Here is a 13,872-nt window from a genome sequence, read left to right as displayed (position 1 = left end):
TAAGGACCTAAAGGTGGTTGAAACTTTGGCCAATTAAGATGGTATCTTCTTAAAACATGACTTGAGAACTTTTAAGAAGCTAGATCTCTCTATCAAGTTTTGTGCCTTACTTGACCTAAGAAAACCTCTCCCCAAGAAGTTAGTAGTATCTACTTTGTGTGGGGTATGGAACTAGAACATGGTGATAGACAATCTTATCCTAGTTCACATGAATATTCATAAATTGGAATTTGTTGCCTTAGATAGTGATGAAACTTTTGGGCCAAAAGTAGTAGTATGTAAAGACTTGTTTTCTCAAGAAGCTCTTTGTTTGATTGTAGTTGATAACTCAACAAAGACCCCCTCTAAGATCCCTAATGCAAATCAAGTGATTTCAAATATTCACCCTCCCATGGTGTTGCTTGAATTAAGTGTTACGCTTAAGCAAGACATGATTGTTTTAAAATGTGAGGAAAGGCAGAACACCCTCCACAAGATTTTCTTAGATTTTGATATTCACATGACTAGCCAATTATTAGCAACTTCAGGCCCAATATTGTTAGTTGTGCATTGCACTTTCCTCCCCACTTGTTTCATTATATGTCACAAGTTGATTTGGGGATTAAAGTGGTCATCACATCTTCTTAGTGCAAATAGCTTCAGCACAACATTGTTGATAAGCCATCCTCAAATATGCTTGAGCAAAATGCCATAGGTAATGAGGCTCAAATTCAAATAGTAGACCAAGGAAGCGTTATAAATTTAATAACTTCAATGGAGACAAGGAGAGTTTAAGGTCACAATACCTCTCGAACCTAGAATTCTCATTTCAAATGAAGAATCGAGTTGTACAAGGATTATTTGAGTTACACAAAGCTTAATATTTTGGTGCACAAAGCAATAGTCTCATTGTGTTCTATTATGAAATCCCAAGTCTCCTACTCACACCAAATGTCTTTTATTCCTCATGTTTCTTCACTGACGGATTCTCAAACCAGGTTTAGAGAAATATGACTTTCTTGACTGGGTTGAAGAACCTACCCTCTTTATTCAAGGCTCATGTAAGCAATATGTCACATGTTCCATCTTGTAGACCCATTTGATGAGAAACTCTTCTAATTTGTTAGTTCAAGTTCTTTTTGGAGAGTTGCCTTTATTTTGGTTTCCATTTTCTTTGGAGCCATTGGCTTTGAGCTTCCCTTTAGCCCAAAATTGCCTAGGTACATATCCTGTGAAGTTGTCCTAAAGCTAACCCCTTTTTTTTTCGGTTGGTCAAAGCCTTTTTGTTTAATTAAGTCCTGAACCATTCAACTTCCTAAATTATCGAACCTCCTTGAACTTTTGAACCCACTTGAACCTTCTAAACCACTTTGAACTTAGTTCAAACCAGTTCGAAACGGTTCGACACTTCAAGAGTGTTCATTTGAAAGAGAATAGGTGGGACCCGATACAAGCAAGTGGAAGAGTTGAAGGAAGTTGGACATTGTGAATATGAGAGTAGACCCCACACACATCCCACTGATACAAGCAAAAGAAAAGACAATGCATGGATTAATGATAAAAAGGGCAATTATGATGGAGTTTGGTTTGTTTGAAATCATTAAATGGAAACTACCTATAAAACAAGGCTCAAGAAATTGAGGAAATTATGCATCTGTCAAAATAATGTTGATGGGGTAAAAAGAAAAAAGGGTAAAGGGATGTTTATTTATGGCAATTACTGCGAAGAGTCTTGTCCTACTGAATTGTCAAACAAGTAAATATTGTCAAAATCCAACCCTCCATGTTAATTAAGTATTCACATTCTTTAAACGAACTCATCCCCAATGGTAAGTCCATTTTTATTTTGTATACTAGCTATAGAGAACACAAGATAGAGGGTTCAGGAGGTTCAAAGGAGCTACTTACTATAGGTTCAAGGTAATCTTCTAGCATTTCTTCAATTCAAGTTTCTAGTTCTCAACAAACTCCTCTTTGGGCTTAGTTGAGCATTGTGATTTTCTTCAAGAATTGGAAAAAATGAAATCATCTCTGCATTTTTTTGGGAACAGTGTTAGCATGGATTGCAAGGGTCCCTTGTTAACCGATACAGATTTAAGGGGGGTCAATATAGATGTTGTTTGTGATGAAATTCAATCAAATGTGGAGGTTTAATTCATGGGGGAAATCATGGATAGGGGGGATATTACAAGTTGTAGCTTTTCCCCAGGCTGCTATCAGCTCTCACCTAGTTGAGGAATGCGCCAACCACTATGAAATTAGGTCTCAATGCATTACGATAAATGACGAGAACATTTTTCTTTCAGTAAACCAAGATACAATCACCTCTGTGTTCAAGATACCACATGAAACATTTGTTGATTTTACCCCTACCCAATCCTATGCCAAGTTCAATGAGAATTCTAAAAAGAATCATTCTTTCATAGCCCACCATTGGACTAAGAAATTCAACAAGGGTGGTTCACAACTTCTGAAAAGTTTGAATAAGGATCACATGAAGTCCCACATTCATAATTTGGTGGTCCTGTTACACAGAGTCAAAGGTTCACCAGAAACATACCTCTTTGAGGACTGAATGTATCATTTCATTGATATTATATCAAGATTGGCCTGAAATTATAGCAATTTCTATGAGAGATCAATTGAAGCTAATACAAATCATTAAAAAATATTTATTTATGTCTTCAGACCTCATCTATTTTCTAGCCTGCACTCAATATCATTCCATTGCTACATGAACCTTGGAACAACAAGGTCTTCATATATAATTATTGTCCTTCCCTGCATAAGAGCCAAGTGTTGACTGGCTATGGAAAGGTTCATGATGTTTTCCTTGGTAAACTATGTTTTAAACTGGCAGGTAAAGGGGGAGAAAGGGTCTCTCTAGAAGCCTTACAATTCATACAAGTATACAGTAGTCTATTCATCTAGTTTCTCAGGTTCACATTCCTTAGGGTGGGAGGATTTGACGAATAACCTTTAAGGTTGCCCAGATTTTCTCTGGATTGTTTTATTCTAGCCGAAGTTTGTCATCAACTTGTAGCTGTAAGAATAAAGTTTTTACCTGAAGATAAATACGATAGTTTGTTTCCAATAAGAATTGGCAATCTTTCATGTAGAAATCTAGAGGATGTTATAAATATTGGAATTGATTCGTGTGCCTTTGATTTCGAAGTCTATCAGGCTAGACAAGGGTTCGATAATAAAGGATTTGTTGGAACAATCCTAGAAGTGGGAGATCATTTCTCACCTATACCCCACTTAGAAGATTATTGGGAGTATTGCTTGAACGAAAGAGAAGTTCAAAGGAGGAGCCACTACAAGATGGTATTATCATAGGTTTTGGCCTTTAAGTTAAAACTGAACCTCAAGGGAGTTCAAGAAGATGGTTCAGGGATCATTGAACCCGAATACCTTAAACAACAAGATCATACCCTACCTCCTATTGATTGGTCTAAACCTGAAATAGATGACATAATGCAAAGAACTAGTGGTGTTATTAAACACACCAAAGCATGGCTTCAACATAAGAGGAAAGAAGGAACATCTCGATCTTAAACTGAAGATACAATCCAAGAATCTCCTTCTTCCTTTAGTGCTAACATTGTCTTTTCCACTGATCTTACAAGTAGCAAAAAGAGTTCGGAGACAATGGTCGTCGAACCGGTCCTAAATCAACATGTTGTACAAAGGACAAGGTCAAAGACCAGGTTCAAGAAACAAGGCAACATGGTGACCTAGGAACAAACCCAAATGGATCTCAATGTGGATCAAGGACATGATGAATGTTCAATAGATAATGAACAAGAAGTTAAAGTCACTATGGATAGTGTTTCACAGGTTTTGGCTTCATTGAGCACACCCATAAAAGACCGAATAGGAACCTAACCTTCCTCATTGGTGCCAAATTGGTCTACTAACTCAATGAGCAAGAAAATAAGTTTGGTTTCAGTCTCTGTACCTATGAGAGAGATGGTGAAGAAATATGTTGCTAAAGCCCTGAAGCCCAAAAGAATTAAAAATTCTACTCACTCAATAACAAATACCAATATAGGGGAAGTGACAACAAAAGTTGCCTTGTATAAGCCCAAAGATACTTTCGTAGATTTGAAAGCTCGGGATTTTGAGATAACACGAGTAGGCCTAGGAGTATTAAACAGGGAAACTAAAGAGCACAGGTTAAGTAAATCCACTCAGCATATGTTAATTCAATCCTAGAAGGATGCAAAAGAAAAGAGAGAATTGAATCAAGTAATCAATATGATGGCAGAGTATATTGATTCCTTGGATGGTTTTGGTGTTTTACCTCTGGTTCAAGCACCTCAAACCTTTGATCCCATGTCACTTGACAACAAAGGTTGTTAAACCAAATTCAACGTGGCAAAGTTGTGGTAGTGGCTAGAGATGAATGGGTAGATGGTGTAATCCAAAAAGGTAAAGAATTCATTCAACAATGTGCAATAATTTTTAATGAGGATGATGTTGTGCTAAATGAAGTACGAATGCAAATGCCCACCTAGGAAATGGAGGAAGGTAAGTGATCAGTTGTGGTTATACAGATTTCAGACGTAGAACACTATGGTGTGGAAAGTTCTTAACCAAGAACCCTCTCAAAATATTAGATCCCAACACACTATATGTGATGAAAAGAAACATGAGTTGGAAATGTTCAATCTATAGGTCTATTATTACCAATGTTCAAAGTATTGAAATTGAAATCAAATGCATGTATATCAAGTTTACTAGAGATATGCAGATAATAAGTCCTAATAGTGTGATTCAATTTGATAAAGGTAACTCTGATATTGAACCTTTATTCAAGTCCTTTAAGGCCGATTTGAAGGCGACCAAAGAAATAGTTAATCTTACACCTACAGATCTTACAAAGGTAGTACAAATTGAGGCTGATTTGAAGGTGACCAAAGAAATAGTTAATCTTACAAAGGTAGCACAAATTGAGTCCATGTTGACTCTTTGTATGGATCACTTGCTAGAATATACAAGATAACTCAATATAATGAAATGGGATCGAGACATGTGGAAGGCGCAATTGTTGCGCCTAAGGACTACCAATTCAAGTGCACTTCATGAGTTCATAAGTGTCTACTACAGGTGAAAATTGATGCATACTACGGGTGGCGACGAGGAGCAAATTGGGAATGAAGGTCATGATTCTCCGACTTAATGAGTTTCTTCATATAAATTTTTTAAGTACTTTTGAATTTAGGGAACACATGTCCCATGTTGAACTTTTATATTCTAATAACTACTTTTGTTAACTGTCGAGGAATTGGGCTTTTATGGAGACCCCCTATAAAATTAAATTGTTTAAGGTAGATTTGAAAGACTTTAAAGAGGTTAGAAGATAAAGGAAGGAAAGACATGATGGTTTTTGCTCTTTGTTAGTATATGTTGAATGTTATCTTTCTGACAATGATATTAGGATTGAATTAAGATCTAGTATGTGGAAGATCATTTGTGATTGAACTGAGAATCAATACAAGATTGATATGAATCTACGTGTTCAAGATTAAGTTGAAGAAAGTTACTTTGTAAATGTTTTTTTTTTTTAATCTCTAATTGATTTTGATCTTTGTTAATCAACGGTTATCTTATTTGAATATTACTATTATCTTCTGACAAATCTCTAAATTTTTGAACACTTGAAGAACTTTGTATCTTCTTGTTTGGTTACCCTTCCTAATAATCATTTATCAATGACTATTTATCTAAGAATGAGTTGTGTCACCTATTATTGTTTTCTAGTTAAAAACAAGGTTGTGTGTTTACTTTGCATATCCAACGGGGGAGTTGTACCTCAAAAGAATTCAAAGGGAAGGTAGTTATTGGACCTACCCAACTATTGTGAACTTTGATGTCTTCAATATAAGGATGAAGATAGAGTCAATAAAGAATTATTAGTATGAAGACAAATATGTTCACCAACATACTCCCAAGGAAAAGGGAGAACCAGTAGACCTACAAACAAGATAGTCAAAGATGAAATCACATAAAGTATTATGGCTACTTAAGACAAAATCAGCTTGCAGAGAGCAAAGCACTCCTCATGAAAGCTACGCAAAATTCCCCTAACAAAGTCTATCTCATCAAATCACAAAGTGAGGCAAGCGGAGAAGATGTCATTCCACTCCAAGAAACAAAATTTGTAGAAGCAAAACCCCCTCAACCATTTGTCCAGTGGAAGAATTGGAAATATATTGCTGCCCCATCTATTGGAGCTTCTAGGGGGTTGGCAATATAGTGGAAAGATAAATTTATCAAGATGAAAACGGTTGCAACTAAGGCAAATTGGAAGCAAATTCAAGTTGAATACTTCAATGTTTATTTCCATTTGTTCAATGTGCATGGTCCTAGCTACAGTTGAAAAAAAGATGATTTGAGACTCTTTAACAGTAGCACATGCCTCTTCTCCAAATATCACAACCATTCTCGGGAGAACTTTAATGCCATTTTATCCCTGCAAGATAACAAGGGTGGCATAATTACACTATGAATATATTCTTAGAATTCAAGGAGTTTGTTTCAAACAAGAAGTTGGTGGATTGCATCCCATCCAACAAACAACTTACTTTGACCAACAAGAGACAACTTTATGCATATTGCTATGAGGATTGATAAAATCTTTGTTTGTCCTAACTTGATGACAAAATATGGTCATTGCATGACTCAAATTATTGCTTCACAAGATCTGACCATTTTCCTCTTCAAGCTACATTAACATCTACTGCTCCACTAAAGAAACCAAAAGCTTTTTTCAAGTTTGAACAATTGTGTTTTAGGGAAAGTCATGGTGGAAAAGTATGCTTGTGCATGAAACTTTAATATAACAAAATACAAATTAAAGAGTGGAATAGAAAAGTTTTCAAAACAAATTTTAGCTGCAAAATCTAGTAATATTCCATATCTAGTAACATATGAAGACAACGATGCCCTATCAAAACCCCTCTCTCTTGATGAAATCAAATCAGTAATCTTCTCTTCAAGTCTTGATAAGGCTCCAAAACAATATGGTCTTACACCTCTTTTTCTACCAAAAGTGTTGGAACTTTGTTGGTCGGATGTTTGGGCAACAATGTAAGAATCAAGGAAAAGTGTTGTTATGCTCAAGCAATTTAACACTACATTTATTGCACTCATTCCAAAGAAAAATGCTCCAAAAACATTTGTAGATTTTGGGCAATTTCAATTTGTTATACAATTTACAAAATATTTTCAAAAGCTATAGCAAGAAGATTAGCTAAGGTGGTCCCCAAAATTATAGCAGAGGAACAAGGGAGTATCGTTCTTGGTGAGGAGACATCTTTTAGAGCACTAGTAGCTCATGAAGCTCTCCATACCATCAAGTAGCATAAACTACAAACTATAATTTTCGAACTAGATATGCTTAAGCCATATGATAGGATAAATTAGAAAATCTTATAAGTACTCGTCAAATTCAGATTTCATCTTACGTGGTGTAATTGGATACTAGCTTATATAACCCTTGTCATAGTTTTGTTCTTATCAATGGGCAGTTGTGTGGTTGCTTCTCCTCTCAAGGAGTTAGGCAAGGTGATCCTTTGTCTCCATATTTGTTCATCATACTCATTGAGACACTTAGCCGCTCCATCGCAACAAATCATAATGAAAACATGTGGAGAGGTATCAATTTTCCTTGATCCTGAATTAATGTCGCACATTCTATTTTTGGATGATACCATTTTGTATGAGGAAGCACCCATGATGGAAGCCCAGGTTATAAAACAAACATTGGAATTATTTTCAAATTTTGGGGGAAAAATCAATGTTGAAAAATCCAAAATCTTCTTTCAGAACTGCCCCTTCTAATTTCAACAAGCATTTCAGATTACCTTAGTTTCAAACGAGAACCCCTTCCAAGCATATATCTAGGCATGCAATGAAATCCTTCACTAGATCATTTCATCATGGAAAAACTCTTGGTTATCCCTTCAGGGTAGAATTCCCATGATCAAAACAGTATTGGCCAGCATTCCAAATTATATAATGTCAGATCTCCTTCCGTCAAAAGGAATTTTGTCCTCTATAAAAACAAAGTTAAAAAGCTTCTTGTGGAAAGGAAACAGATACCCTAAGGAAAACATACATCTCCTAGCATGGGACAACAATGTTTGCACACCAAAGAATCTAGAGGATTCAGAGATCCATAACATGGAATGCAAAAATAAATCCCTTGGTGCTAAACTAATCTGGAAATTGTATTCCAACCATAACTTTAAATGAACAGCCCTTTTGAAAAGTAAATATATAGATTTTCAGGATCAGGAAAGGATATTTATTGATCTTGATCCTCCTGCAAGGTTGCATATGTGCAACTTTATGAGTAGATGCAGAGAGGTGTCTCCCTCATCTGAATTATTTATGATGGTAAAATAGCAGAGTTCTGTGAGGATTCTTGGAATAGTTTTTTCTCCCTTAAATAAAATAGAATCCCTCTCTTGGGCCAAGGAAGTTTCGAAGATCTTTGGGGATCAAAAGTCAAAAATTACTTTTTTATTGAAAATTGCAATGGGGTGAGAAATGCTACCTAGAAAGGTCTTTCGCCACTACCATTCCTGAAGATCAGAAAACCAGTCTTGCCAATATTCTAAACCAAAGGATTGTCTACTTCAAAGATACTCAGGTCTGACTTATTTGTTCCCCTTTAGCCTCCAGTAATTATATAGTAAAACAAGGATATAGATCAGTAGCAACTCTAATCCCATTCCAAGATCAAATAAGTTAACCTTAGGTTGGTCAGAGGAAGTTTTCCCTAAAGCATGCTCCTTCACTTGGTTACTTTGAGGGGCAAAATACTTGAGAGTGACAGACTTGCTTCTCTTAGGATTGTTATGACTTCAATTGTGTTCCACGTGGTGCTCAACTTGAATTAGTAAATCATTTGTTCATCTTTTGTATTAGGAAATGTTTTCTTATTCTTTAGTCAATCTCTACAATGATGTTCTTCTAATCATGTCCTCATGGTTCTGATGGTAGTGGGACAGCTTATCTCTACAGTAGTACAGAGCTAAACGGGATTCAAATTGTGATAGTCTCTTTTAAAAGAATTGGTATTGGATTTTTGTCTTCATCCTCTTTCACTGTATAACATAATCAATGGTTTTGATTGTTTTCAAAACTGGATTTCATGTTGACATTTGCTTCAGCGAACACGGTTGGCAGGTCTCCTGAGGTTTTTGGTGGTTTAATTTGTGGAGCTGCTAAAATATTGTCAGATGACTTTCAATTTTCAGTGTCAAGGCAGGTAAAGTAGCCAATTTTCTGTCCATTCAATCAGCAACATATCTGCAATACGAGTTTTATGTTGGTTAAAGAGTACATTGTCGGTCTGTGCAGGACCTTAAAATTCCATACTTCATCAATTGGAATCTTCATAAATCCTTGTTGTCTGTGGGGTTGGTTGGAGATAAGACTCAGTTCTTTCATTGTAATTTGTAAGTCATCAGCCCTGGTTTTTAATGTACGTTTTTCCTCCTTGTCTCAGTGTTCTTGCAGGTTGCTGTCAGTGTTAAGTGGATACATTTATTTGTTTTCTCTAGTGTGTGTGATGTGCTTGCCGTATCGATTTTTTCCAGCAGGCTTTTCCAAGCTTTCCACTAGTTGCCTGTTCCCACCTAATCGGTCCTACCAGATGGTCACATGCAAATATTATGCGATGATCTCTCTTTGCATTATACAGTATGGAGTTTGAGCTATTTCTTCAGCTCTTGTTTTGCACGTTCTTGGTCTGGAGACAACTTTATCCTCAGCTCCTTTCTCTCATTCATGCTGTTGTGTTTCTGTCATTGATTCACCGTGGTCTAGTTCTATTGTAGCTTCCATTTGCTTTGCTGGCTGTTGTCCTCCTCTCTAGATTAGATGCTCAGTCCTCGCTTCTGTTAGGGGTGCCTGCAATCTACAGTGTGCTCAATGAATAACACTCATGGTATTACATGTGAGTGTCTCGAATTATTATTGGAAGAACAATGTTTTAGGTTCTCAACTGAGGATGTTGAGCTCAAACAAGCAGTCATGTACCTAGTTCAGCATAATGTAGTTGGAGCTCATATGCATGATAAAGTATATAGGCTCCTTTTCTCTGCCCTCCTTCAGACAGTTGGCCATCGATATTGGGTTGTTGCAGTTGGGAACCAGATTGTTGTGCCTCAGAAATGGGGGCAAGTGTTTCAAGGGATCAAAGCTATCAATCCAGAAGAAATATTTGGCAGACTTGAGTGCATCTTCGAGCTAAACAAGGAGGGGTGTGAAGAGAAGATGGTGCTGGCCAGTGATATTTTCAAGTCATGCGTTCTGTGTGATGTCTTTGCACCCATGAACATCCTTCTTGGGAATAAATACACTTTCTTTCATCTGCAGAGAAGTATGTGCTGTAGGACTACTTTCTTGGTCTTGCACTCTTCATCATCAAGTTTGAAGATCTTTAATTATTGGTGGTGTGACATCAGCTTGCCATATGCTGTTTTTTCCATTTCCTTTCATGTGCTCATGCTCTGTTTGTTCTGCTGTATTTTCATCTCATTCTCTTGTTTGGACTGAGTTCTCCAGGGATTTGCATGTGTTGAGGATTGGTGGATAGTATTCCACCTGTATATTTCCCTCCACTGCATTCTTCCTTGTTAAATCAGTGTACTCTGTCATTACTCTATTTCTATATGTTCTACTTGTATTTTTCCTTTATCTAATATATTATACACCTACTATGTTTTACCCAAAAAAAAAAACTGTATGTCAACTACTGCCATTGATATACTAAAGGTTGCATTATTTTGCTTCGTATGTTCATATGAAGGATGAACTACATATTTATAAAACTCGTAATCTCACCATAATAAGCATGCCATTTTATATATTTTTGCAACTTATCCACTCATAAAAAATATGAATAGAGTGACCCCTTACAACAAACTCTTAGAAATCATTTGACCACATAAAAGGTACCATTCTAAACAGCACATAAACTTTGAATGAGAAACATCAGGAAAAGCCTTGTGGCATATAAATCTCAAAGAAATAAAGATTAAAGAACCGTGGAATCAGAACACCCATGATCACAAAAATAAAGCACTTCACTAACAGGTAATATAAATTAAACTTATCATGAGTTTCATGCATGTTCCAGTTACACATCATGAAGGTTGTTAGATGTAATGAACTTTGGCCAAGAAATTGGAACTCTTTTGTTAATTAGTAAATTTGATGTGGTCGGTGCACTGCATTTCTTTCATTGACAAAGATAAAGATTCATTGCTCTCAATGTGGCCATTTACTTGAACCTCGAGAGAATTTCCCCCTATCCACCAGGAGAGATGCATCATTGGACTCATGCCAAACCAGCTCCATCTGTTAAAAATAATTTTGTTTCACAGGTTAATAATAACAATTCCGTCATATAAAACCTCATTTTATCAAGTACACTTTCAAGGCGACGGAAACAGACCTGTCCAACTAACACTGTGTCACCTTCCTTGACTCCACGTTCTCTAAGAGCTTTATCAACCCCACAGGCCTCAAGAACATGTTGGAACCTCCGAATAGATTCAAAATACCTAACATAACAGGTAGTTAGTGAAGCCAGTTCATTTGTTTGACACACTCAAGTCACAGATGATATGAATAGTTAAGGACAAAATTGAAGTGCTTGCATTATACCATATTCCAATAAGTTGTATATCAAGCAAAATAACTCAGTGATGTGAATAGACTAACATATACAAGTATAGATCATTGATTTTTGAAACCTCTGAGCATTGTCTATGATTTCCACATACCCATTATTTTATAAGAAATTCAAAGGCAAATATAAAGTCACATTAAGAACTTGAGAGAACAAATCGGTGTATTGAAGGCACCAACATGTTTCTTTGCACTGTCAACAGATTATTATTTCATATAACATTTAATTATTCTCCATGTTTCTTTCATCTAAACATTTACTGATATTGTGATAAGATCCTCGATGGCTGACACCCATCATATAGAGGCATCATATGGGGCATGAAAGAAATAATACTAGCCTCATTAAAAGCCATTCTTTTCTTTCAGCAAGTAAATTAGGTAGTCATGCTTGCACATTCAATTCTCATCAGTGTTCATTTTTACATTATATACATATAATTTAAGATCCTGCAGTTAGATGCCTAGAAAAAATAACTCGTGTATTGTAATATGACAACATAAGCATATGAAGTACAAACCTTAAGCATTCATCTAGAGATTTCATGCTTCAATTTTTCACAAAGAGAATAGAACATCATATTTTAAAAAAATTAGTGTTGCAATGTTTGAATGCCTAGAAAAAGAGCAAAAAACAGGTATACATACTTTCCAATTAGTATGCTTTAAGATGCTGATGACTAAGGCTTTTTGGATGAGATGAATTATAGCACTACCAGTACGAGAAAAGAATAGCAATATTTATATGCAAGCTCTGTAATATTCACAAGCCTTTCCTATTCATGCCACTTTATTAACCCAGGTATAATTGTGTCCACCATCAATCAATGCAAGGTTGGTGAGGAAGCCGCAATAGGGCACCCAAAACATTTCATCCAAGTCCAAGAGTGTGTCCTTGCACACCTTGGCCCCATGTGGCGGAGACTTTGGACATCCAGCATGGCGTGATCTACTAAGGAGGCTCCATCTCTGCTCTCCCTCTTGCACTCCCTTACTAACCTTGTCACAATTGTTTGCACCAAGAGATGCAATATTATATATTATTCCCTCTATTAAGCATGCATATCAAATATATGCTCATGCATACCACAAAGGAACAAGAATGCCACTACCTGCAACAAATAGTAATCTTGGATTGGATCTATGGCCTGATCACTCATATATTATGAATTGATCCAGTCTATATAAACACGAATGCATTTCCTTCCTGCCTTGTCCGCGTTGTGGTCTGTACCATTTTATATCTCAATGTCTTTCTGAAGAGGGACAACCCTTGGGAAGTTGCTAATCTTTCAGGAATAGACATGCCTCTTCAGACCCAATCACTACCTTGGCTTATTCCTTAATTGCTCTTTAGGTGCCTTTACATAATTTAATCACATTGATTTCTGATTAACACTTGATATAAATGTTGTTTATCTTTATAATAATCGATGATAATCTAAGTTGCCTACACAAATAATTAAATCTCTGCCTTCATATTGATTGCTACCATTCGTTAACTCCCTGCTCTTTTATTTAGAATAATCGCTGCCTTCATGATGCCCTTGGGAAATCACACCTTACTTCTTAAATACACATCCTCCGTATTATTCAAGGGAGGTAGCCTTACTGAAAATGGGTTAATTTTAATTAAACACCAACAGGTTAGCTGCCATGGATAATATAAACTCAAACAGACTCCTTATAAATATTTCCTAGGGAATAGATATTAAATGAGCTGTGACCTGTTTTGTATAAGTCATGCCTTCATGGCAGGGCATGACATTTGCCCAGGGATGCACCCCCTGTTTCTCAAAACAGGGACACAGGAACAGGGACATAATATCTACCCACCATACCAGTTTTTTTTAATGTGTGCATTGCAATGTCCCCTGGTTGAAGTGGGGCCAAGCTAGCCCAGGAACATCCTCATGTCCCCCACAGGAAAAGAAAGTTCAGTCAAGTGAATACAAACATAAAATTTGCTCCCAAAAATAAAATTGCTCGTCTCAAAAAGAAGCAGGCTAAGCAGGTTTGTCCAGTTCTTCATCTAACAAAATCCCAGTCAAACATTAATTGAATCAGTTTTAGCAATAACAGTACCATTATTTTATTATTAATAGTAATAGTGAAAGAGCGTATAGGGTCCGCATTCATATATCAATGAACTAAGGCTGTGTTATGTGCCAAATATGGAAG

The 13,872-nt window shown here is 36.3% G+C and overlaps 1 protein-coding gene across 1 annotated transcript in view; it reads right to left on the bottom strand.

Annotated features, from left to right (window-relative positions):
* Positions 1 to 11,083: 11,083 nt before the first annotated feature.
* Positions 11,084 to 13,872, bottom strand: part of EMB269 (GTP1/OBG family protein) — a 109,733-nt gene continuing 106,944 nt past the window's right edge. Inside the window, exons 5-6 of the mRNA XM_089801694.1 lie at positions 11,456 to 11,564; positions 11,084 to 11,358 (exon numbers count right to left, since the gene is read on the bottom strand). Coding sequence (XP_089657820.1) covers positions 11,269 to 11,358; positions 11,456 to 11,564 — 199 coding nt within the window. The 3' untranslated portion in view covers positions 11,084 to 11,268. The remainder of the gene's footprint in view (positions 11,359 to 11,455; positions 11,565 to 13,872) is intronic.

This window comes from Cupressus sempervirens, chromosome 9 (assembly GCF_028749045.1).
Source record: "Cupressus sempervirens isolate cs-2001-9-10 chromosome 9, ASM2874904v1, whole genome shotgun sequence".
Lineage (NCBI taxonomy): Eukaryota > Viridiplantae > Streptophyta > Pinopsida > Cupressales > Cupressaceae > Cupressus > Cupressus sempervirens.
This window is presented reverse-complemented; position numbering and strand designations above follow the sequence as displayed.